Below are 22,951 nucleotides of genomic sequence, written 5' to 3'. Positions count from 1 at the left end.
GATAGACTTGCATCTCTTCAATGGGCTCTATTGTTATTTAATGTGTTTTCGGATTGTTCTGCTCATGAAACACAGGAAAAAATATCTTTCTAAGAAATGTCAGTTGACAAAAAACTCCCGACAATGTAAGCTGTGGAAAATTGTAAGTAATCTGCTCTGCTTTATTCAGCTTTTTACAGCGGATGCCATTGAAAACACGGTAAGTCTATCCCTCACAGCCTCACTTTCATACCTGTCATGGCCCTGCTCTGAATAAGGTCTATAGTCGTCTCGTCACCCTGACAGATAATTAGCCTACAATGTAAATTACTTGTTATTTAATTTGAGCATTCTATCTGTTTGCTAAAAAAATAAAGTGAAATAATAATGTATTAGTATGTAGGCTAGTTTAAAATAGGATAAAAATATTTAGCTAATAGGCCATGCAAATTCAAGTTTCACAAGAAAAATTTAGATTTAACATTTAGATTTAACATTTACATTTAGGTGTAATATTTAGATTTAACTATTAAAAATATCTGTTTAATCGGTTTTGAAAATTGGTTGTGGATGAAATAATAGCCCATCCACGTATCTCTACCATCAAGTGGATGCCAAACTGGTACCAATATAATGTATGCATCTCTGGTACTTAAGTGTATTTTATGCATGAAGTCAGTTATCCTTAAGTTCACACATGTATCCCAGCAGATTAAAACTGATTAACTTTGGTCATGTTCCACTAACATTTGACCAGCATAAACTAGCATAGAGATTCATACTGCTCTAAGCTGTTTTTTAGAAAGATTGCAGTGTTGACATTTTGTAGGTGAAAATTATGCACTGGTGTTTATGAGCTCTTATGAGATATGCCTCTTGAGAGATCATTTCTGTCTGTGAATTAAGAACAGAAACGTTTTACAGTATATTTTTGCAAGATTCTTTCTCAGCCCGGGCCATGACAACAAAGTGTCAAGATGTTTTGCATCCATTTAAATATTTCAAATTAATGCTGCCTCGCAAGTCAAATCTTCATACAGTTCTCCAGAGTTCCTGCGAAATATCAAACGGTGAATATGGAGACAAGTGAAATCAGTATGCAGATGAACCTCCAGTAGTAATGAAGCATTTGTTATTCTAATTAATGTTGTGCATAAAAAGTTACCCTAGATACAATTTGCCATCGGGCCACTGACTCATTGATGTGCAAACAGCTCTTCAATTCGCCCTCAACAAATCAGAAATAAACTGGACGTGTTATCCTGGCTCGGCCCAACCTACACAAGACTGCCAAGCCATTTCAGCATAATTTGGTCTCTACGCTAATCACATTAGATCGCAATTCTACCTTGTACGGTCTCAGTTCCAAGCATTGTTTGTTCTCTTCGCTTTGTCAAAGCACTCAGCCAGCATGGCATACATGTCAAACACCAATGTTCGGTGATTGAGCTTGTGTAATTGGTTTCAGTTTTACATAATTATGAAATGTTCCCAAAAAACCTGGGTGCACAGTTATGGCACGAGCTGAATAGATTTCGTGCTGATGATCTCACTCCCCAATAGGAACGTGGCCAGCTAGTCGTTTAAAGGGTCTCATTAGCGTCTGACAGTGATGGAGATGCAGATTAGTTGCTGCCTGCAGCCTAACAGCTTCTAACAGTGCACTTAGCTTTGCAAGACCATGTGTGCTGTGTTTTTTTTTTTTTTTTTTTTTTTTTTTTTTCATAATGCAGCCAGCGGGACACAGCACGGCAGTAACTTGTTCATGTATGCACTTTTAAAATAGTGTGCTTGGTGTCAAAGCCCCATTGACATTTTAACTGTTTTTATTCGTAGCCATGTGACGAAAGCACAGCGCGGACGAGGACGAGACACATGCTGCGCCCCCCAGTGGCTGACAGAGTGTGTCTAGACAGTAACCAGACAGAGCCCTGCATCCTCAACAGCACCTGCTTCAATTATCACTACGATGTCTCCAGTGGGTTTCTCTCATTCTGCTTGACACAATACTGAATATAATCAGTGGCATGTAATGACTGTTCACTTCAACAGCACATTCTAAAGCAGTCTGTGGTCCTCAATTCTTTTCACACAAGAAATGTTCGTTATTTTTGCCGTAATTATGACAAAGCCGCTGGTTTTTAGACATTTTTTTTTTTATTAACAGAAACTAGAAATCGTACATATAAGCCATTACTGTGCCAAAAACATAATATAGTTGCGAATTGCCACGGGAGTGTGTTGAATAATAGTACATTTCTAAATTAACATGAACCTTAAATTAATAATTGCTTTTTTGTTATTTGTTAGTTCATGCTACCTGACTAATGTTAACAAATTGAACCTTGCTTAAATGTTGTATCTCACATTGGATATTGAACCCAAGATTCTCAGCATGGACTTTTAGATCACGCTGTATGTATTTTGATAAAAGTGGCAAAAAGGAGAAAGAAAAGTTACAAGGACAGCTTCCCTAAGGCAATCTGATAAAGTGCCTTTATCAAGAACACAATTATTGCTCAAGGATCTGCCCTTGCAAAGTTCTGACCCGCAATCTTTTGGGCTTCAGTCCAGATCTTTAAGCAGCAGGCTACTACAGCCATAGAAGGAAGCCTTCCAGTTGAGTACTGGGAGATACTCTCCACTTACTAATTAGTAGATATTAGTAGATTAGTAGATTCTACATGATGTCTAAGGGTGAGTTTCCAGGTCACGTAAGATCAGGGCTCGTACTCTTCCTCTCACCTTTATGTTGCTCTCTCTTAGAATTTGAACTTCTGAACTGATGGGAATCCACTCTTTTAGATTGTCTGTTCGCCTGCAGCCACTCCTTGCCATCTATATTGATCTAACCAGGGCATCTGCACATGTGAAGGATCATCCTATAAAGCAGATAGATACTAATTCCCCAGATAGACCCAAATGAAGGAAATGGGCATGGAGATATGAAGGAGATTATAAGCGCTTTCTTGCACAGCGACCATGAAATCGCTGATCATATCAATACTGATACTGCTCCTTGAAGCCATTCGACTGATTTAGACAGATTACCATCATAAAGACGGCTTAACATCTGCCTTCAGATCACAGTGCGTCTCACTACTCTACTTTGCTGTTTCAAAGACATTAGCTTAATCACAATTTGCATATTTCTACGAAAACTACACTGTTGTTCTAAAGTTGGTAAGATTGGGGTTGGTAAGATTGGAACTTCTCTTATGCACACCAAGGCTGCATTTATTTGATCCAAAATAAAGTTTTATTTTAAACTACTACAGTTTACAATAACAGTTTTTTTTAAATGTAATTCATTACAAATTTAGCATTATTAATCCAGTCTTCAGTCACATGATCCTTCAGAAATCATTCTAATATCTTGATATGATGCTCAAATATTATTTCTTAGTGTTATCAAAGCTAAATATTTTTAAGTTACCTGTGATATTTTTTTCATGATTCCTTTGAAATAGAAATACTTGAAATAGAAATACTTTGTAACATTATCAATATTAATGTTAAATAAGTATTTTTAATTACTGAATAGTAGTGTACATATGTACTAATATGTCATATTAAATATGGAGTGAGCCATTATGACAGTACTACAAAATCCTACAATTTTATAGAATTGTGTTTTGATATAGCTTCAGACAACACGAGGGGTTGTGTACAATATCAACATTTGTGTGTGTTTGAATATACTTTGATGAAAAGCTTCTCCTCCTGATATTCAACGCATTCTCACCCCAAGGCGTCACCTTTGACCATGCTTCAATATTTGACGTTTTAGGCACCCTTTAACGTCACTTACATGACGCGATCCTACGGCGTCATCTAACTGACGCTAAAGGAAAGCGTCAGTTAGAGGACGCGGTTAGGTTTAGGTGTGGGGTGGGGGTAGGGTACACGTGATCCTAGGGCGTCATCTTACTGATGCTAAAGGGCGCCTAAAGCGTCAGATATTGAAGCATGTCCAAATGCTTCCCAAGGCGTCAGTTAAGTGACGCTTTGGGGGTGAGAATGGGCTGACGCCTTGGGGTGAGAATGTGTTGCGTATGCACATTGTTATTTAGTCATGAATAGACATTCATATGAATTGAAATGCTGTGTACAGAAATGTGAAATTAGATTGACGCTTTGGTCTGACATTTCCTGTATGTGTGTGTGTGTACTTTTGTACCCTTTGGTTACGGGGCAGGCTGGAGCACCTGTCAGCTGAGCGAACATGCCATCTGCGGCCAGGGCACGAGGACACGACTCGTAGATTGCGTCCGCAGTGATGGCAAAGTGGTGGATTTGAGTGTGTGCGAGGAGGTAACCTTCATCTCCTGCTACTCCTCTCAGAACAAGTGTTCTCTGAGGGGGAATTAAGCACTGTGGGATTGTATTATGTCCTTCAACTGCATGCACTGCAAATCAGCCATGACTGTCCATTAACTCCCTACAGTATTGCTCCATATCCATTAAATGATTCTATCATTGAAGTCTTTTACAGTAATAGCCCCTCATTGGCTCACAGTTGGTTCATCAGACATAGATTGTGTGTGGTGAAGGGGTTAATGCATGTCCCACTGTTTTAGCTGGGCCTGTCTCAGCCGTGGAGACTGGCGATGAATTGTGTGGTGGACTGTCCCTTTAACTGCATCCTGTCTGACTGGGCGCCCTGGACGGAGTGCTCACACACCTGTGGCAGTAAAGGTGAGTCACAGCATGTAATTATACAGCCCGTTCTCATCCTTTAACGTCATATAGAGTGCTATATGACAAAACGGCGCTATACTACGCACATGGCACCCGTTATCGTTAATATAACACGCGAACCCAAGACGTTATAAATCCTTTAGCGTGAATATGACACGTACACCCTACCCCACACCTAAACTTAGCCCTCACAGCACGTGTTATATTAACGATAACGGGTGCCTTTAGCGTAGTATAGCGCCGTTTTGTCATATAGCGCTCTATATGACGTTAAAGGATGAGAATGCGTTGCAGCATACATAAGAAGAAGGCCATTTCTCTGTGAGTACACTGTGCCATAAAGCAGGGTTTTTGACGTCAGGAGCCCCAAAATATAATGATCCCCTTACGACGGAATTATGATCCCCTTTTTAAAATATAAAAGCTGCTAGATAGCCTATTATATAATGCATTAAAAAAAGTTTTCTGTGTGAGAAAAATAGTGATATTATAAAGACAGCCTGTTGTTGGCTTTTAAATAATACACGCAATAAAAGTGAATAAACCTGATTTAGTTAAAATTTACTCTACAGTTCAAAAGTTTGAGGTCAGTTAGATTTAATCTTTTCCATAAATTGACACTTTTATTCAGTAATGATGCTTTAAATTAATGAAAAATGTATGTCTGTTTCAGAATGTTCTATATCAAACAAATTATGTTCTTTTGAACTTTCTGTTCATCAAGGAATCCTGTAAAACATGATTGAGGAATCCATAACTCTTTACCATTTTAATTTTTTTTTTTTTTAACAGTGATAATAATAAAAAAAGATTTGAGTAATAGCTGCAAAAAAAATCAGCTTTGCCAACAAAAGAAAAAAAAAACTAATTTTAAAATGCCCCTATTATGTTTTTTTTTATTATTTTTTTTTATTACCTTTCATGTAGTGTGTAAGCTGTAAAATTGTGAATGTAAAAGATCAAAGAGCACGACAAATAAAGTTATTGTCTCCTAAAAGAAATAATCGATTCTGAACAGCTGAGACGAGTCATCATCAATTCCGGTCCCATATCCGTAACATATCTACTTTGGTTTATTACAAATTTGCACAATGTCAGCCTATAGTCTTCATTGGCTGTCAGCAAACAACATCTACCTGTACAATGACCCGCCTTCAAACAGTGTAGATGTACAGTCGCTGAGAAGCAACATGTTGTGCTGTCGACATGTCAAGAAGACGCTGTTTTCTGCACTTTTCTCCACTTTGCATGCACTTCACGAGGCAGAGGACTCGCCCTGAAATTGATACTGTAAAACTGACGTTGTTACTGTTACTGTCCGTATCATTTTTACTATTCGTATCACTGTGTAATAGGTGAATTCTGGAGAATTTCTGGAGCTGGAATTTAGTTCCTTGGATGCATGTAAACCTATTGTAGGAGAACTCCAAAACAAAATTAGGAATGTTTAAAATAGTGTAATATGGGGCACTTTAACAAAAATGTAAAATAAAATACAGTTATTTTAAATTGTAACAATAATATTTCCACATTATTACTGACTGATCTAAATGTATTTTTGATTAGGTTAAGCCATGGTAAGCATACAGTAAGAAGTTAAGAACGTTCTTTCAAAAACCTTAAAAATCTTTTGAATGGCAGTGTATTTTTATAGCACTAGGTACAATAAATAAAATTCAGGTTGCCTTCCCATGACTGATTTTGCATTTGACTCCAAACATATACAGACTTAATTTCATAATTTCTAAAATCAAGAAGGATCATGGAGAAACATGCACGCAAATTACAGTTTATAATAATATAATGTTCTTGTGCAGCTGACACATTTTCATTTGCATCCAACCTAACCTTCAAACCTGTACTCCCGAGCTCCATGGAGATAATAAACACTCTGCTTGCTCTAGGCTCACACTATCAGGTGGTGTGCATTTACTTTGCATTCATTACCATGCCATGTCAGAATCCCTTTTTAATTATGGATGTTATGTCATGAATCATATTTAAAGATCGGCTTACAGGTTAATGCCTCTTGGTTGGGAAACCCTTGCTTTCCTGAACACAGCAAATGATTTATCAGTCAAAGGGAAACATTTATTTTATCCATTAGTGTTCTCAAAATTGCACCTGTTAATTCGGAGTTTATTGCCCTGTTTGGCTGATTGAACGGTACCATTGCTTGATGCAATAAAAAAAATAGGCTAATTGCTAGTCTTAAGAGCAGCCTGGGTCTCTATTGCTCAAATAACACTGTGGGAGTTCAGCTGACTTTTCTCTTAATAAGACACGTTCAACACAATTTAAATTAATTTTCATTCAGCCTTCAGCTTCCTATCTCAGACCAGGCATACTTTTTAAATCCAAAGGGATTTCTCCAGGCATTGCAAACAGGAAGTTCTCAGCATGTGTTTGGTTACATACACGAGCAAAGAAATAAATGCACGCTATGAGGGCTGGAAGAAGAGAATTTGCTGTCTGTGTCAAAGCAGCGTTATCTCTTGTGCACCTCGCTAGGGACCAAGAGTTTGGGATTCATTATGTGTTGTCTATATACATAGAAATGTAATGCATTTGGCAGTGGAGCTCAGGAGACCCAAACAATTGTGTGGTTTTTCTTTTCTTTCTTCTTTCTAACACTAATTTCCCCCTATTCCTGCCCCAACCCTTCCATCTCCCTAGAATCAAGTAGAAATATTTCCACTGTCATATCACGTCATTTTAATGGCTTCCTCATCTGGCTGGAGTGCCTCTGTTTTAATGAATGATGTCCTTGAAGCGGCCAGCTGTAGAGGCAGTTCTTGAAGGCAGCATTTGATGAGCAGTTATGTTGTGCTGTGAATGTACAGTATTTCTATTTTAGTGTGTGTGTGTGTGTTTCATGTTTAATGCTCAACTGGAAGGAGGGCTTTTTACAGTCAAACTCACTAGAGTGCAGTTCAGTTAAAATGTACATTGATGAAGTGTCTGTATTTTTGCTTTTTCTTGAGAATTTGGGTGAATGGAATGATGGGCCCGAAATTGTTTTCTTCTGAAAAGCCTTTTATTTACCACTTGAGTACCCTGCTAGCATCACATGGTCATCATCTTACAGTACAATCCCATAATGCTTTGTATCTTAACCTCGTCATTCCATTAAAATAAGTGCGGACAGTGGATGGTAGAGGTTCTGTTGGAAAAGGAAGCCCCTACCTTGTTCTAAGCTTCAAGACTGTCAGTTCCCCTGTGTAGTGAGGATAGGGACCTTCTATCTGTCCCGGCTTTTCATCATTTACTCACCCGTACAAAAGTAGATATGGAGCACAAAAGTAGATTTTTTTGCAGAATTTACAAACTCCACCTTCATATACAATGTAAGTGAATGATGACTATGTGCTATCAAGCTCTTATAAGTATCATTGTGCACTGTGCAAAATATATCATATGATAAGATGTGTGTGTGGAACAGAAAAGTAGAGAAAGTAAAGTCATCATTCGCTTTCTGTCCTCCATTACTCTCAAATTCCATTTGCAGTTATTTCGAGACACCCCTCGCTGCAGCCTGTAGCACGATGACGTAGCTGGATGGTCAAATACGTAGTGGATGGATGTGTGTTTTGGTGACGTCATTTACGCATGCGCAGTGCCGATCTCTGATTATAATTCGAATGCATTGGTTTTAAGTAATATGTAAGCTCAATATTGTACTGAGATGATGTTCAAACTCTGTAGTATAATACTGTTAAATAATTATAAGTAATTATTGATGAATAAGTAAGGAAAATGCTAAAATAATAACAGCATGGGGAAAATAAATCTTGTAACTCGCATTTATGTTATACATTCAGAATTGCGAGAAAAATGGTCAGAATTCTGACTTTATCACACAATTGCGACTTTATTTCACGCAATTCTGTCTTTATAACAAGCGATTGAGGCTTTATTTCACCTATTCTGTCCTTATAACATGCGATTGAGGCTTTCTTTCACCTAATTCTTTCTCTATAACATGCGATTAAGGCTTTATTTGACCTAATTCTGTCTTTATAAGATGCGATTGAGGCTTTATTTCACGCAATTATGTCTTTATAACATGCGATTGAGGCTTATTTCAAGCAATTATGTCTTTATAGGCCTAACATGCGATTGAGGCTTTATTTCACCTAATTCGGTCTTTATAACATGCGATTGAGGCTTTAGTTTATTTCACGCAATTATGTCTTTATAACATGCGATTGAGGCTTTATTTCACCTAATTCTGTCTTTATAACATGCGATTGAGGCTTTATTTCAAGCAATTATGTCTTTATAACATGCGATTGAGGCTTTATTTCACGCAATTCTGACTTTATATCTCACAATTCTGAGAAATAATGTCTGCGAAAAGTAGCCTATACTCGCAATTGTAAGGAAAAAGTAGCAATTATTATTTAAAAAAAAAAAGTTTTATTCTGAAAGCTCTGAATATAAGAGCTCGCTCGTGACCATATTTAAATGTATTCTGGGAAGATCAACGATTGTTCACCAACTCTCTAACTAGGCCTATGAATTCTTAATGTGCATGTGCCATCAGCGTTTATCACAGGATCGCGTTTAAAGTCTGTTTAGAGAGAACGGTATCATCCCCTAATTTAATAACAAATGATCATTTCGACAGAATCAAAACTAACTAGCTGTAAAATTACATTATTCATGAACCGCTATAAAGCAAAAACAATCTGTTACTTTAAATTAAAGCTGCTTTGAAACAATCTAAATTGTTAAAAGCGATATATAAATCAAGATGACTTGACTTGACTAGTGCGCATGCGCGCGTTACAGGGTCCAACACGTATTGGACCGTCCAGCTACGTCATCGTGCTACAGACTGCAGCGAGGACCTCTTGGTTATTTCTGTATGTTTGGACACTTCTGGCACCATGGACTTCAACGAGTCGAATCGTAACAGTTACGACTCGACTCGACTTTTAAATATCGCTCGACTTGACTCAACTTGCCTTGGCCTGCCTCTACTCTGCTCGCTTTTCGGTACATTTTCCATTGCAGACAGTACCTCCACAAATAGTACCCGGTCGTCATAGCCAAGGGGGTAATCCATCCGCCAGAAACTGAAGCCTCCCGGGGGACGCCATTGCAGCAAACCATCACCTGCTGTTAGCATTCCATTGACTCCCATTCATTTTGGTGTCATTTTGACTGCGAATAACTTTACATCTGAGGCATCCAAAGACTCCATTTGTCCATTATTTATTTCTAAAGAAACACAACAATGTATAAAAGGCTCCATTACCTTGTATCTTGCGCTATGGCCGCGTAGAAACAGTTTTTGTAAAAATAGGCTGACGATTTCATCATAACAAATCGACTCTCCGTCGCACAGTAGAGAAATTACCGTAGAGACAGGAGAAGCTAGCAGGCAGTCTAGGGGACGTGGAGGCATAAAGTCCAGTCAAAGGAGAAGCCCATGGAGAGTCATAAAGTTGATCCTGCTGCAAGCTCATGGACAGCTAATACTCACTCTCTCCATCTCTGTGAGATGAGGAAGGTAATTAATCAGATTTCACTTGGCACAGCTACTAGAAGACAAGTTGCTCACGTGCGCATTATGCCTGGCGATCAGCTTTTAACTGGCTTAAATTTTCTCTGTTGAAATCAACAGGGTCGCTTTGTCTATTTCTTTTACTGTCTATGGTTTGAGCCAGCGCAATACGCCTGGCTATCAGCTTTTAACAGGCTTCAATTTTCTCCATTGAAATAAATGGGGTCGCTGCGTCCATTTCGTTTACTGTCAATGGTCATAGCGATGCCACACGAAACTACTGTGGTGTAATCTTAAATGTGATTATACTAATCATACAAAAGAAAAGCTTTAACCACGGCCTATTCTTCCGAGTCGACATAATAATAGTTTTAAATTTAGTAACTATCTCTGGCCAAACTATTTCAAAATGGCGGGGTTATTCTGGATACTCCATCTGGCGCGTGCAGTGATAACGTAGTGAATAGTGACGATTCTCGGCATTGTTTTCACGTCACATTTTAGTATCGCCTCAGCTCACTCAGAACCTCGCCGGAGGTGATACAAAAAAAAAAAGTACCCAAAAGCAGGTACAGGTACAACTTTTACAAAGTGGAAAACCAAACAAATGCATGCCGAGTCAAGACGTGTCGAGCTGGTACTGTGTTGTGGAAAAGTGCCATTACAGTATCACCTGATTTTAATATATTCATTGGAAGGAAATCTGTTGCATCCAAATTGATTTTAGATCATAAAATATTAAGTTAAATTTTATATATCCTAATGATATTAAAAACATTTGTCAGTTTGCCAGGCATCATTAAATATACTGATGTTCAATTAAAACAAATTGGCAATATTGATATTATTTGTTCAACATTTTTAGAATAAAATAGTGAACTCTTTTGGCTTATTGCATAGCTATCATTTTATGTATCCAAAATAAATATTCCAAATAATATTTTCACAATGTTTACATAATTTGACAAAATTATAACTGAAAAAAAAAAAATAATAATAATAATAATAATTTTTTAGACAAAACTGTTCATTGTGGTGGAAACAATTTTACAACTACTGATATTAAATTATAGTTTTAAACATTGTTAAATCGGCCTGGCCCAACATGAAATTCATGCTGGTGTAAGATGGTCTTTGGGGAATCTCTTAAAAAATGACAGTTTCTGTCTATTCTTGAATTGTACAGTTTATAAATATTTCAGCTATACAACGTGTGAATAATGCATTAAAATCCACAGCTTTGTCCCAAGCTGCTAAAGTGTGCACCAATGCAGGCTTGATGTATTTTTAGCAACGCTTCTGCTGTTTGCCATATTTTTATACAGTGCATTCACAGATGTCTCTTCATTTGCGTCTCTGTTGCAGGTGTTATGACTCGCTCTCGCAGTGTGTTACAGCAGGCTCATGAGGAGGGGCGCCCCTGTGCCTCCCAGCTCTCCCAGACCAAACCCTGTCCCATCAGCCCCTGCTACACCTGGCTTGTAAGCGATTGGTCTCCCTGCAGAGTGGAGGTAGATCCTGGGCAAAAATAAATGGAGCATGTATTCTGCATTTACTGGCTATTGCATATCATCTTACCTGAGGGTATTCAATCCATGTTTCATACGATCAAGTGGTGTTGAGACCATCCGCTCTGCATGTCTATCTGGTACTGGCACAACACTGGAGTTCTTTAATTGAAATTTGTAGAAATTGCATGCGCACATGGCGAGTTTGTGTGTGAGAGAAGAACTTTATGTCATTGAGACGTGAGGTAACTGCTGATTAAAATCATGCTGGGATCCACAGTCTTATCATTAGAGGAGAACAGTGGCAGAGTTCAGATTTTCATCGCCTCTCTTCTGCTTTTCTCTCCTCTCTCTTTTGTGTCTGAGAAGGATTTTAATTGTATGTCTCGGGGTTTTGCGCACATCCCTAGAGTCGTGCTTGCCCAGATCAAAAGCTGTCCTCCTCACAATATGAACAAAAGAAACGTTGCACACTTTTAACTTGCATTTATGTGCTTTCTTTGGTGCTTGGTGTGATGGACACTTTCAGATTATTCATAAATTTCTATCTGTGATATGTGTGAGATGTGTGATAACTCGTCTTTGATTTTTATTTGTAGTTTGTATTATTACTTACATTTCTAGAGACAAGCTAAGCCACATATCTGAACAAATGTGATTAGCATAGTTAACATTTGCGATTGCACATTGTATTTAAATTAAAAACAAAATGTTTGAAGCACATGCAATAACAGGAAGAAATTTGATCTTGAGGTTGAACACTAAAAAAAGCTTAATGGAAAAGTGAAGGAAAAGTGTTTTAAATGAAAATATTTTTTTTCTCAGTATTTTTTATTTATTTTTGCTATTAACTTAAGCAAAATTGTGTTCGCCCGAATTGTTTTTTAATCTGTTTTTAAATATAAATCTCATACACTTTTGTTTGGCATATACTTAAAACTAGCTAAGCAGCTTCAATAAAATCAATAAAAATATTATTATATTTTAAATTAATTTAAAAAAAAAGGTATTCTCTAAAAACAATGTCTCTTAAAGTGTCATGACACACAAATAACAGTTGAAGGCACCTTGATGTATTTTTTAAAAATATAACCCTTTGACAACAAACTCCCAAAAATCTTCATTAAAAACTACGAACAACTATCATGAACAAATCGAAAATGTTTTGATCGATTATTCTTCGATAATTATAAATCGACATTATAACATTGTAATTATAGCTCTGAACAAATGAAATACCAGTTTAACAGAAAGAATAAAGGCACTTTTTTTGTAAATTCCGCTTTGAATTTTCAGCGTTCATGATCAGACGTATATATATCAGACGTATTAAATATTTCATTTAAAGAAGAAAGAAAGATTTATGTCCGCATGCACTGTACTGGTCCATGTTTGGAGCAGGAGAGTATGAAATATGTCCATAAAAACTTGAAAAAAACGCTTGCTCCTGTCCAAATATTAAGTGTGGTCCGCACTGTTATTGCTAGCGTTGCCAAACTCATTTTGGCGTTCCGTGCATTAAATATTATTAGTCATATGTTCCATGTGTTGGATGTCAATCTCCTGCTCTCACTGCATCTGCGTGCTGTTGTTGGGCATCTGCATGTTGTTGGGAAAATGCAAACAACACTTTTGTGCTACTGTACTGAGAAACACACTTACACCACATGTCCAGACTTGAACAGGCATAGGTGAACGAACAGCTCTACGTGAAACGTAGAGCGATCTCTGCATGATACAGAACAGTGATTGAATTAAAAGTGTTTGTTAATCTCAGAAACTGATGACTGAGATGCATACTCTCCACCACTCCGAATTAACACATATACCTCACTTTTTGTGTCGTTGGTTCGACTTTGCTTTTTAAATCAGAATGAAATAGCTGTTCGTTGTTTTCACTGATGTGCAACCTGTGCATACCTTTTTAAAATCTCAAATAAATGTGTTTTATGGTTTCATGACCCTTTCAAAACCAGTAAAAGTTTGCTTTTTTTAGGGTCTTTAAGTATTTTTACTAGCAAAAAAAAAAAAAAGTTGTTTTTGCTGTGGACGTTGAAACATTGTGTGATTACGTCGCAGTTCATCAGAAATGCCAAAATGATGTTTCACTCCCAATGTCAGTCATTCGCAGAGAGGTGTCACTGTAATAAGCTCCTCTGCCTCACTGCTCACCGCTCGTTCAAATTAATGAGTCAGCCGTGTGCTTTTGTGCAGGGAGCTGAATGTGGAGAGGGCACGAGGGAGAGGAACCTGACGTGTATGGTGCACTGGTCAGACTGGCCGGACAGTCCATACCCTTCTAAAGCGGTGGAGGACGAGAAGTGTGGAGACCGCGTGAGAAAGGAAAGTGAGCAGGAACTGCAGCAGCCGTGTTTCGTTCCCTGTCCAGGTACAACACTATTCACACTATCCTATTTTTTACATTTACTCACTCAGAACTTTATCATGATTTATTGTTTCATATCCAGTGTTGAGAAAATGTTGTGTTACTTTTTATGGAAAGTAATTTTCATGTTTCTGTCACTTTGGTCTTGTTTGGCGACAGAGCCCTGACACTCTGTATTGTCTCTGTGTGTGTGTGCTGATTCAAGTTTGCTCAGGCAAATGAAACACAAAAACATGACAACACTACATATTTATAGGTACATATTTAATTATATGTACAGTTCTACCCTCTCAATTGTGGTTCATTAATCATTTTTGTGTAATATTCTTGAAATTGGGGTCCATTTTGCCTCAAAAATATTTCTTTGAAGTCTGAGGTTTTCGAGTCGTTTTGTGTGCGGAAATGTGGTGTTCGGATCCTGGCACTTTGGTCTAGTTTGTTTTCGGTTTGGTGCTCCAGTTTTTGTTCTGTGTGGACTCGTAGGTGAGACTTCTCATTGGCTGCCTGGTTGTGTCAGATTTTGTTTGAGCACATGGATTGTGATTGAGTTCACAAGCCATGTGCTCTTGTTTTTGACATGTTTAGTGTGAGCAAATGTATTGAGAGGGAGGATTTACATGCCGATTTGGTCGAGGTCTGAGTCGGTCGGCCATGATGGTAGAAGACGCTATCGTGACTAAAAACATTCCAGAAATAGCGAAAGAGAGACAGCACAGCTTAGTATTTGTTTACAATTTAGTAAACATTTACATTACATTTAGATATGCCACAGTTTCTTTGGAAGAAATGGAAAAGGAAGAGAAATGAAAGGGGTTCTATCGGGAGAGACTATAACAATGCTAGCCAGCTTTATTTAGAGAAACTGCTTGTCAAGAAACTGACTGCAGCAACAGCAAGCAAAGCATTATTTCAAAAGCAACACATTTCAGCACAGTTTGCCTTTTATTTAACACAAACGAACAAAATTAGTGCTCTATTATTCAACTAGAGTTGTTCACACACGTCATTCGACTAGAGTCAGAGTTATGGAACACACCGAAAAAAATAAGTCAGCCGACGGTCATAAAAACTGCCCGACTGCCGATTGTCAGCTTGGTGTGTCCCTGGTTTTACTCTCAACATTGAAAGAGATGGCAGTCAGTAAATTGGAAAACAAAGTAACTTGCATTATTTATTTGAAAAAGTAACTGAAGTGATATATTTTTTTTTAAAATATAAAAGTAATGTGTCACTCTACTCAATAAAAAAAAGTAATCGGATTACTCAACTCACGTTACTTGTAACACATTGCCCCAACACTATTCTTAACCACTGGAAGATGTTGATCAAGAAAGATTTTGTAATGCTACTCACATTTCACTTGCTATCCCAGTGGAACTGTCCCAGGAAATAATATCTGTCATGTTCAGTGAGATTACTAGTTGTCAAACTGACAAACTTTCATTTCATTTCAACTTACCTTCAGGCTGTTATTGACCTGTGTTAGCCCTACTTCTGTGTCTCTCTTCAAACTGCATATTTATTTTCGTAAATGTGCTTCTTGCTCACAGGAAAGAGCATATGTTGGGAGGAGAGTAAACCAAAGATGTTAGGCCAGTATAAGAAAGGTAGAGACAGAAATGAGCGAGTTAGAGAATGTGGCATATGGTGTGCAGTGTGCATTGCTTTATTATATGTTTCGGCAGCCCTAGTGAGGGATGGAAATAGACTGGCTTCATGAAGATGATGGATAATGAGATGCCTGTGTGCACAGATTGTCTCTAATAGCCATCCTGGCTGCAGAATCAAAAGGAAGTCATGGCTGGAGAGCTAGTGTTAGCGTGTGCAGCGGCCGTCGCTGTGAATCGCCCTCTTCTCTGAGGGATTAGGAGGCTCAGTGATGTCTGATCTTCGGTTAAGGAAGTGCTAAATGTATCTAAAAAATTGTATCACAAATTAGGTTCCATGACATAGAAATCAAAAATTGTAGAAACTTTTTAATTTTTAAGTTAAAATTTGTATTTGTTTATTTATTTAAAATACATAAACCATAAAGTTTTAAGTGTAATAGTTTAGCTGGTAATGCTAGCAGCACTGTTGTTTTAGTATTATGTATATATTATTACGTTATTTGTCATTAGTTTACGTTTTAATAATTTTGTTGTGCTTTTTTATACATATATTTCTGTTAAGCTTTATTTTTATTTCATTTTATATACTTTTTTCAGATACATATCAATTAACAAAAAAATATTTTGTATTATTTTAGTTTTAGTTTATAGCACTGGCTTGCAGTATCAATTTTATATTTGGGTACCATACTGTATCCCAAGACAGTTCTACTCAAACTTTTCACACTTGTAATCATACTTTGTCAAAATGGTATGGAGAATTCCTTCTCTGCACTTGCTAACTTGACCAGTGAAGTTCATTAATGAGTTTCAAGTTATCATGGGATTCATTTAAGTAATAGAACCAGAGTTTTGATATAGGATTTGCTTTCTACAGGAGACTGTCACCTTACAGAGTGGTCTCTGTGGAGTTCCTGTCAGCTGACATGTCTGGAAGGACGTAGTTTCGAGACAGTGGGCCGACAGGCACGTTCACAGGCCGTGGTCATACAAGTGCTGGAGAATCAGGAGAGCTGCCCTCAACAGGTCTTTGAGACGCGTCCATGTAAAGGTACAAACAGTAAAATATATATATATATATAAAAATGTATCACTGTTTTCACACAGATATTAATCAGCACAACTGTTTTCTACATTTATAATGATAAATAATGTTTCTTGAGCATCAAATTGGCATATTAGAATGATTTCTGAAGGATTTTGAGTTGAAATATATTTCTCAATATTACAATTTTTACTAAATTATTTATTTTATCCTTGGTGAGTATAAGAGATTTATTTCAAAAACATTATAAAAAACCAAGACATTTAAATTGTAGTGTAAATGATAATTAACGTCATTTTATAAATTTCTCTGATCAGTAGTTATGATTATTTTGAATTCGATGGACTGCCACTATTAAATATTTTTAAAAACACTTTTAGTGCAGTCATGCTTGCTCAGTGTGTGTGTGTTTGAGTGTGCATCAGTATAAAATGTCTGCATTCGGCTATTATCACACCTGACTGCCCAGTGCAAGCCTATTGAGTATCTCTCTCACTCTGTGGGGCTGCAGGAGGGAAATGTCATAGTTACGAGTGGAGGACCAGCGCCTGGAATGACAATGAAAGATCAGTCTGGTGCCAGCGTTCTGATGGGGTCAATGTGACAGGTATCCCACCTCTTACATTGAGACTGAGAGAATGACAAATATTCTGCACTGACTTCACTTACAGAAAGATAATCAAAAGAATTGTCGACTCCACATGACAGAAAATCTGTAGGCAATGAAAATCCTGTCATTATTTACCTGGCCTCATGTCGTGCCAAACCTATGTGCTGTTATTTTTTACAGTGGAACAAAAAGGAGCCTTTTTGAATCTTGATCTTCATTCTTGTAATGTTCATAGTGACCAGAGACTGTCAAACTCCAAAAAGGAGGCGAAAATAACCATAAAGGTACTTGTGCACTGCATTCCGTGTCTTCTGAAGGCTTGTGAGTGTTTAATGTGATTAACAGACCCAAGTTTGAATTGACACAGATTGTAGATTAGCTACTTTTATTAGTTTTCTTATATATATATATATATATATATATATATATATATATAAACATTTATACTTGGATTCATCAAAGATGCCTTAAATTGGTCAAAAGTTACAGTAAAGGTTACAGTAAATGTTATAAAAGATTTATATTTTAAATAAATGCTTTTGAACTAAATCAAAGAATCCTGAAAAACAAAACTACAAACACAAAAATATTAATCAGCACAACTGCTTCCAACATTGATGATTAGGAACTTCCGCACACTATCAGTACTTACAAGTAAGATGTTTATTTTGATGTTTTGTTAAATATGTATTCTCAATGAGCTTGTGTGGCTACAGATGGAGCTTTGTTGATTGGTCATGTGTTTATTTCAAATGGGATGAGTTTGAAGATTTGTATATGCCTGATGAAGGTTGTGAGAACGAAATGTTGCTAATACATTTTATATATGAAGAGTTCAGATGCAAAAGCCTTTTAAATGCCATTTGAAATTTTCTTCTTTAATGAAGATTTTTATCAAACTTGTATATTTAAGTTCAGTAATTTCACTTAAATAACAATTAATAGGTAATTATCATTGCCATTTAAGTGAAATTACTGAACTTAAATATACAAGTTTGATAAAAATCATCATTAAAGAAGAAAATTTCAAATGGCATTTAGAGGCTTTTGCATCTGAACTCTTCATATATATTACTTGCAAATACTGATAGTATTCAGGAGTCCCTTATTTGCAGATTTGTCAACCTACCTATTTGGTCTTCTTTTTCTACACACATATCACCTGCAGGTGTGAAATGGTGTTTGTTAATTAAAATTGATGATAATAAATGTTTCTTGAGCACCAAATCATCACATTATAATGATTTCTAAAGGATCATGTGACACTGAAGACTGGAGTAATTATGCTGAAAATTCAGCTTTGCCATCACAGGGATCAAAATAGAAATCAGTTATTTTACTTTGTAATATATTTCACAATATTACTCTTTTTGCTGTATTTTTGATCAAATAAATGCACCCTTAGTGAGCATAAGAGAACAAAGTAATCACATGGCTTCGAAGACTTGGAATTAAGTGCACAAATCGTACAATAACAGACAACTTTTACTGTGCTCTTACAGTCCTCTTTGGAGATTTACAGCCACTATGAAGTCTTGTTGAATGGAAAAGATAAGACACATTCTCTTCATGTGTTACAGTGAGTAAATACAGCCCGTTCTCATCCCAAGGCATCATCTAACTGACGCCTTTGACCATGCGTCAACATCCGATGCACACGGCACCTTTTAGCGTCAATATGAGACACGCCTCCTTGTGGTCAAACCCTAACCCTGCCCTAGACCTAAGCCTACCCGTGTCATCTAACAGACGCTAAAGGATTGCCATGTGCATCAGATTTAGACGCATGGTCAAAAGTGTCAGTTAGATGACGCCCTAGGATGAGAATGCATTGGTAAATAATGACAGAATTTTTCTCTTTTGGGGTTGATTTATCCTTTTAACCCTAAACACAGAACCATAGGCTGAAAATGTGTGGTGGTTGTAAAATAGTAGAAGTAGAATGTGGTACATGAAAGAAACAAAATTTCATACTCGCGTCCCTGCAATGACAATAGATACCAACATTAGTACTAGTAAGAATAATAATAGTATAATAATAATAATAATAATCAGCAATATAAAACCATTCTAAATAAATACAAAGTTATGGCATGAAACTCTAGATGGTGCAGGCTAATAGGGCCTTGAACTCACCTTTTCATAATCACATGGTTACTCTATATATAGGGTGCAGCTGATTGGTTCCTGCCATATCTGTAGCCAAGGAGCTCGCTGCTTAACCTTCAAATACTTGGGTAGCATTTGCCTTAGCTGTTCAGCACATTTTCAGAAAACCTCCACCTTCCCCAGCTCCACCTGTACAGATCTGCAACGGGTAATTTGTGTACACTATATTATACAACAGCAGCTAAAATTAAGAGTAAAATCAATTAATCACTGTAACCATGTGAGAATAACATTTCTTGTTTAGTCATCACACAATGGAGTACAGATTAATGAAAAGTTCATCAGTCTCACCGCTTCTATTTCTTTGCCTGGTGGTTCTGGGCCTAATGCTGTGCAACCTCCTTCCTGAAGGGAAAGTGGCAAACAGACCCTTTTCTGTGTGAGCAAGGTCCCTCATAATAAAAGTAGCACACCTCCTGCATCTGCTGATGTAAATATAGCTTACAGTTGGCAAACTAGTGCGCTCCTGTCAGCAACATCCCCACCACACAGTGATACAGGAGGTGAAGACGCTCTCCCCCATTCATATGAAGAAAGAAAGACTAAAATGCTAACATTTTCCCTATTCTCTCCCTCCATTTCAACAGACGTTATCAATAAACTAACGCTCGTCTGGAAGTGAACAGTGGAAATGTTATAAAACATCGTTTGATTGTGGTGAATTGAACACGCTCCAGATGGAAAGCTTTCGCTTGAGTGTTTAGAGCAAGAACGAAGGCTTTCGGGCTGCGTGAAGTGCTGTAAATAACAGGGAAAAGTGATCTTATCTGTGTACGGAATCGTCTCGGGCAAATATAAGCTGTGAGAGGTAATCTCTTCTCCTTGAGAAAAGCCCGAGCCCATGGTATTAGTCTCTGATGGTTTGACATGTAATTTTCTATTCCAAAATTACAATCTTCACTGATTGATCAGAAGCTGTGATGGGTCCTTTAAGCCATTAATCAGGTGTGACAGTACTTTTATCTGGCCATCAATAGGGAAATGGCAATAATTACCTCTGTTGTTTCCTGCTGGAAGGGGGCTGCTTTCCACAGATCCGGCCAACCACTGTGCGGCACTGTCACCCTCCCTGCACTAAACCCTTCTCCCACTGCAAGCAGGTAAACACTGTGTGCAAAGATATAATCCTGTATTTGAAGCCAATGTGCTTTGATTTTGCCACCAGCATGATTGAGGCATTATTATCGTCCATACCTACCCGAACCCTAAACCTATCCTTAAAATAATATAGTTTTGGTAGCACAATCTGATAGGTAGTGATATTTGTCAGAACACTATATCCATTTGCATGTTAAACCAACGTGTAAATAACAAGAAAAAAAAATCCATCCGATGACCTGAAGTTATTGTCATTAGTTTACTCATGAAGGAAGACTTTTAATGCACGTGTAATTGCTTCAAATAGAGGACAAAAATATCAAACTCACAAAACGGTACATTTACTGCCACTTGCAGTGCACTGAATGCAACTACATGCATTGCATTCCATGTAGCCACATTTTTTTTTCTTTCTGCATGAGTACTGATACAATAGATTTTGCCTTAAAAGAATACTTCAGGCTCAATAGAAGTTCAAACGAAAGCAATTGTGGCATAGTATATATATATATATATATATATATATATATATATATATATATATATATATATATAGTATATATATATCAATTAATCTATAGGTTATGGTGAGGCACTTACAATGGAAGTGAAAATGCTTATATTTTTCTTGTAAACTTTTGCGTATTATTTTACCTGTAGAGTTGTTGCAGTCATTTTAGACATTGTGTTGTCATGTTTGAATTTGTCAAATTGGATTTAATTCACAGAAAAGATTGGTAAGTGATTTGTTACGTTGTTTAGTCAACACAGATGTTCTTAAGTCCTGTGTTTGTACTATTGCAACACTTTAATGAGTACTTTAATGTTTACAGATTGGCCCCAATCACTGCTGTAAGTGCCTCATTGTAACCAGATTTGCTTTTGTATGTAAAGGAGGGGATGAGGGAATTGAAATGTGAATTTTTTTGTGCCAATCAACATTATGCCACTGTCGTTTGATCTCAGGTTGCATTGAACCTGGGATATTCCTTCAAACACAGCGCTGTCTTTATGCAGTGTGTACAGTGTCTCACAGCGATACATGTCTGTTTCAGAGCGGCGTGTGTGGCTGCGAGAAGGGCTACACTGAAGTGATGACCACACATGGATTCCTGGATTACTGCACCAAGACCCCCGGTGCCGACAACAAGAAGGCAGATGTGAAGACCAGCTCGGGAAGATTAAAACCAGGCACCACTCAGATGCAGGACTTCTTCGGCGAATGGTCCCTGCAGCCGCTCGGCCCAGGTATTTGAAATGCAGATGAACAACAGGCTGATGTGGGCCAGTGGAGTGTGGCTTTGAGTTATAGCAGAATATCTGGACGCCTTTTATGAGACTCCAGATACAGGCTGATGTAGAACTCTGTTTAATGCCTCAGTGTTTATGCCCTATTGGTGCTATGAGAAAAGCTGCATTGGACAGAGTCTCATAACAGCGTGATTTGTATTGCCCATAACTTGACAGACAGAGTTGCTTTATTGCTGGCTAGAGGCCATTTCTGATTAGAAGTGAATTTAGCGGTCTGTGGTACAACAACTGTGTGCTGCCAGGTTAGCAATAGGTGTGTGTTCCAGTCAAATGGAGGACTGAAATTCTGAGAATTACCAGAACTGTTATCTGCAAAACAAACTTATGTTATTAAATATGAAATGTATTAGATGACTAAATCAATAAACCAGGACTCGAACTAGCAACCACATTGCATGTCGGAGCACTGCCCATGAAGATATCGGCTCTGACAAAATATTTTCTTAAATATATTTTGCGTTATATTGTTGAGTTTACATCAACTACTTATTTAGACCTTTGCTGTAATGTTTGTTAATAACTTCTTAAACCAGGGGCATTCAAATTCAGCAGTACCATGAGGGACCTGACAAATATTGTTTGATCTACCACTAATTTGGTGCAAAAATAGGTTTTAATGGAGTCTCGACTCACCAAGGCAGCATTTATTTGATCAAAATTACAGTAAAAACTGTAATGATGTGAAACATTATTACGATTTAAAATAAATGCGTTTTATTTTAATAGATCTTAAAATGTAATAAAAACTGTTCTTAAAACTGCTGACTATTTTTGTCAAAACCATGATAATTTTTTTTCAGGATTCTTTGATGAATAGAAAGAAAGATGGAAATAGAAGTACACCGATCAGGCATAACATTATAAGGACAAACTGGCAAGCGTATGGATTTGAGCGATTCTGAAAAGGGCCAAAATGTGATAGCTTGACGACTGGGTCAGAGCATCTCCAAAACTGCAGCTCTTGTGGGGTGTTCCCAGTCTGCAGTCTATCAAAAGTGGTCCAACTAATGAACAGTGGTAAA

The 22,951-nt window shown here is 37.4% G+C and overlaps 1 protein-coding gene across 2 annotated transcripts in view; it reads left to right on the top strand.

The window, feature by feature from the left end:
* The window catches only part of thsd7ba (thrombospondin, type I, domain containing 7Ba), a 209,722-nt gene that overhangs the window by 181,409 nt on the left and 5,362 nt on the right, over positions 1 to 22,951 (top strand). For both annotated transcript variants that reach the window (XM_089133301.1, XM_039655480.2), the window contains exons 19-27: positions 1,816 to 1,957; positions 4,178 to 4,293; positions 4,560 to 4,677; positions 11,558 to 11,703; positions 13,915 to 14,089; positions 16,574 to 16,747; positions 17,253 to 17,348; positions 20,538 to 20,620; positions 21,674 to 21,866. In XM_089133301.1, the coding sequence (XP_088989427.1) occupies positions 1,816 to 1,957; positions 4,178 to 4,293; positions 4,560 to 4,677; positions 11,558 to 11,703; positions 13,915 to 14,089; positions 16,574 to 16,747; positions 17,253 to 17,348; positions 20,538 to 20,620; positions 21,674 to 21,866 (1,243 nt within the window). The remainder of the gene's footprint in view (positions 1 to 1,815; positions 1,958 to 4,177; positions 4,294 to 4,559; positions 4,678 to 11,557; positions 11,704 to 13,914; positions 14,090 to 16,573; positions 16,748 to 17,252; positions 17,349 to 20,537; positions 20,621 to 21,673; positions 21,867 to 22,951) is intronic.

The sequence above is a fragment of the Pimephales promelas genome, chromosome 7 (genome assembly GCF_988280905.1).
Source record: "Pimephales promelas chromosome 7, fPimPro1.hap1.1, whole genome shotgun sequence".
In the NCBI taxonomy this organism is placed as follows: Eukaryota; Metazoa; Chordata; class Actinopteri; order Cypriniformes; family Leuciscidae; genus Pimephales; species Pimephales promelas.
This window is presented reverse-complemented; position numbering and strand designations above follow the sequence as displayed.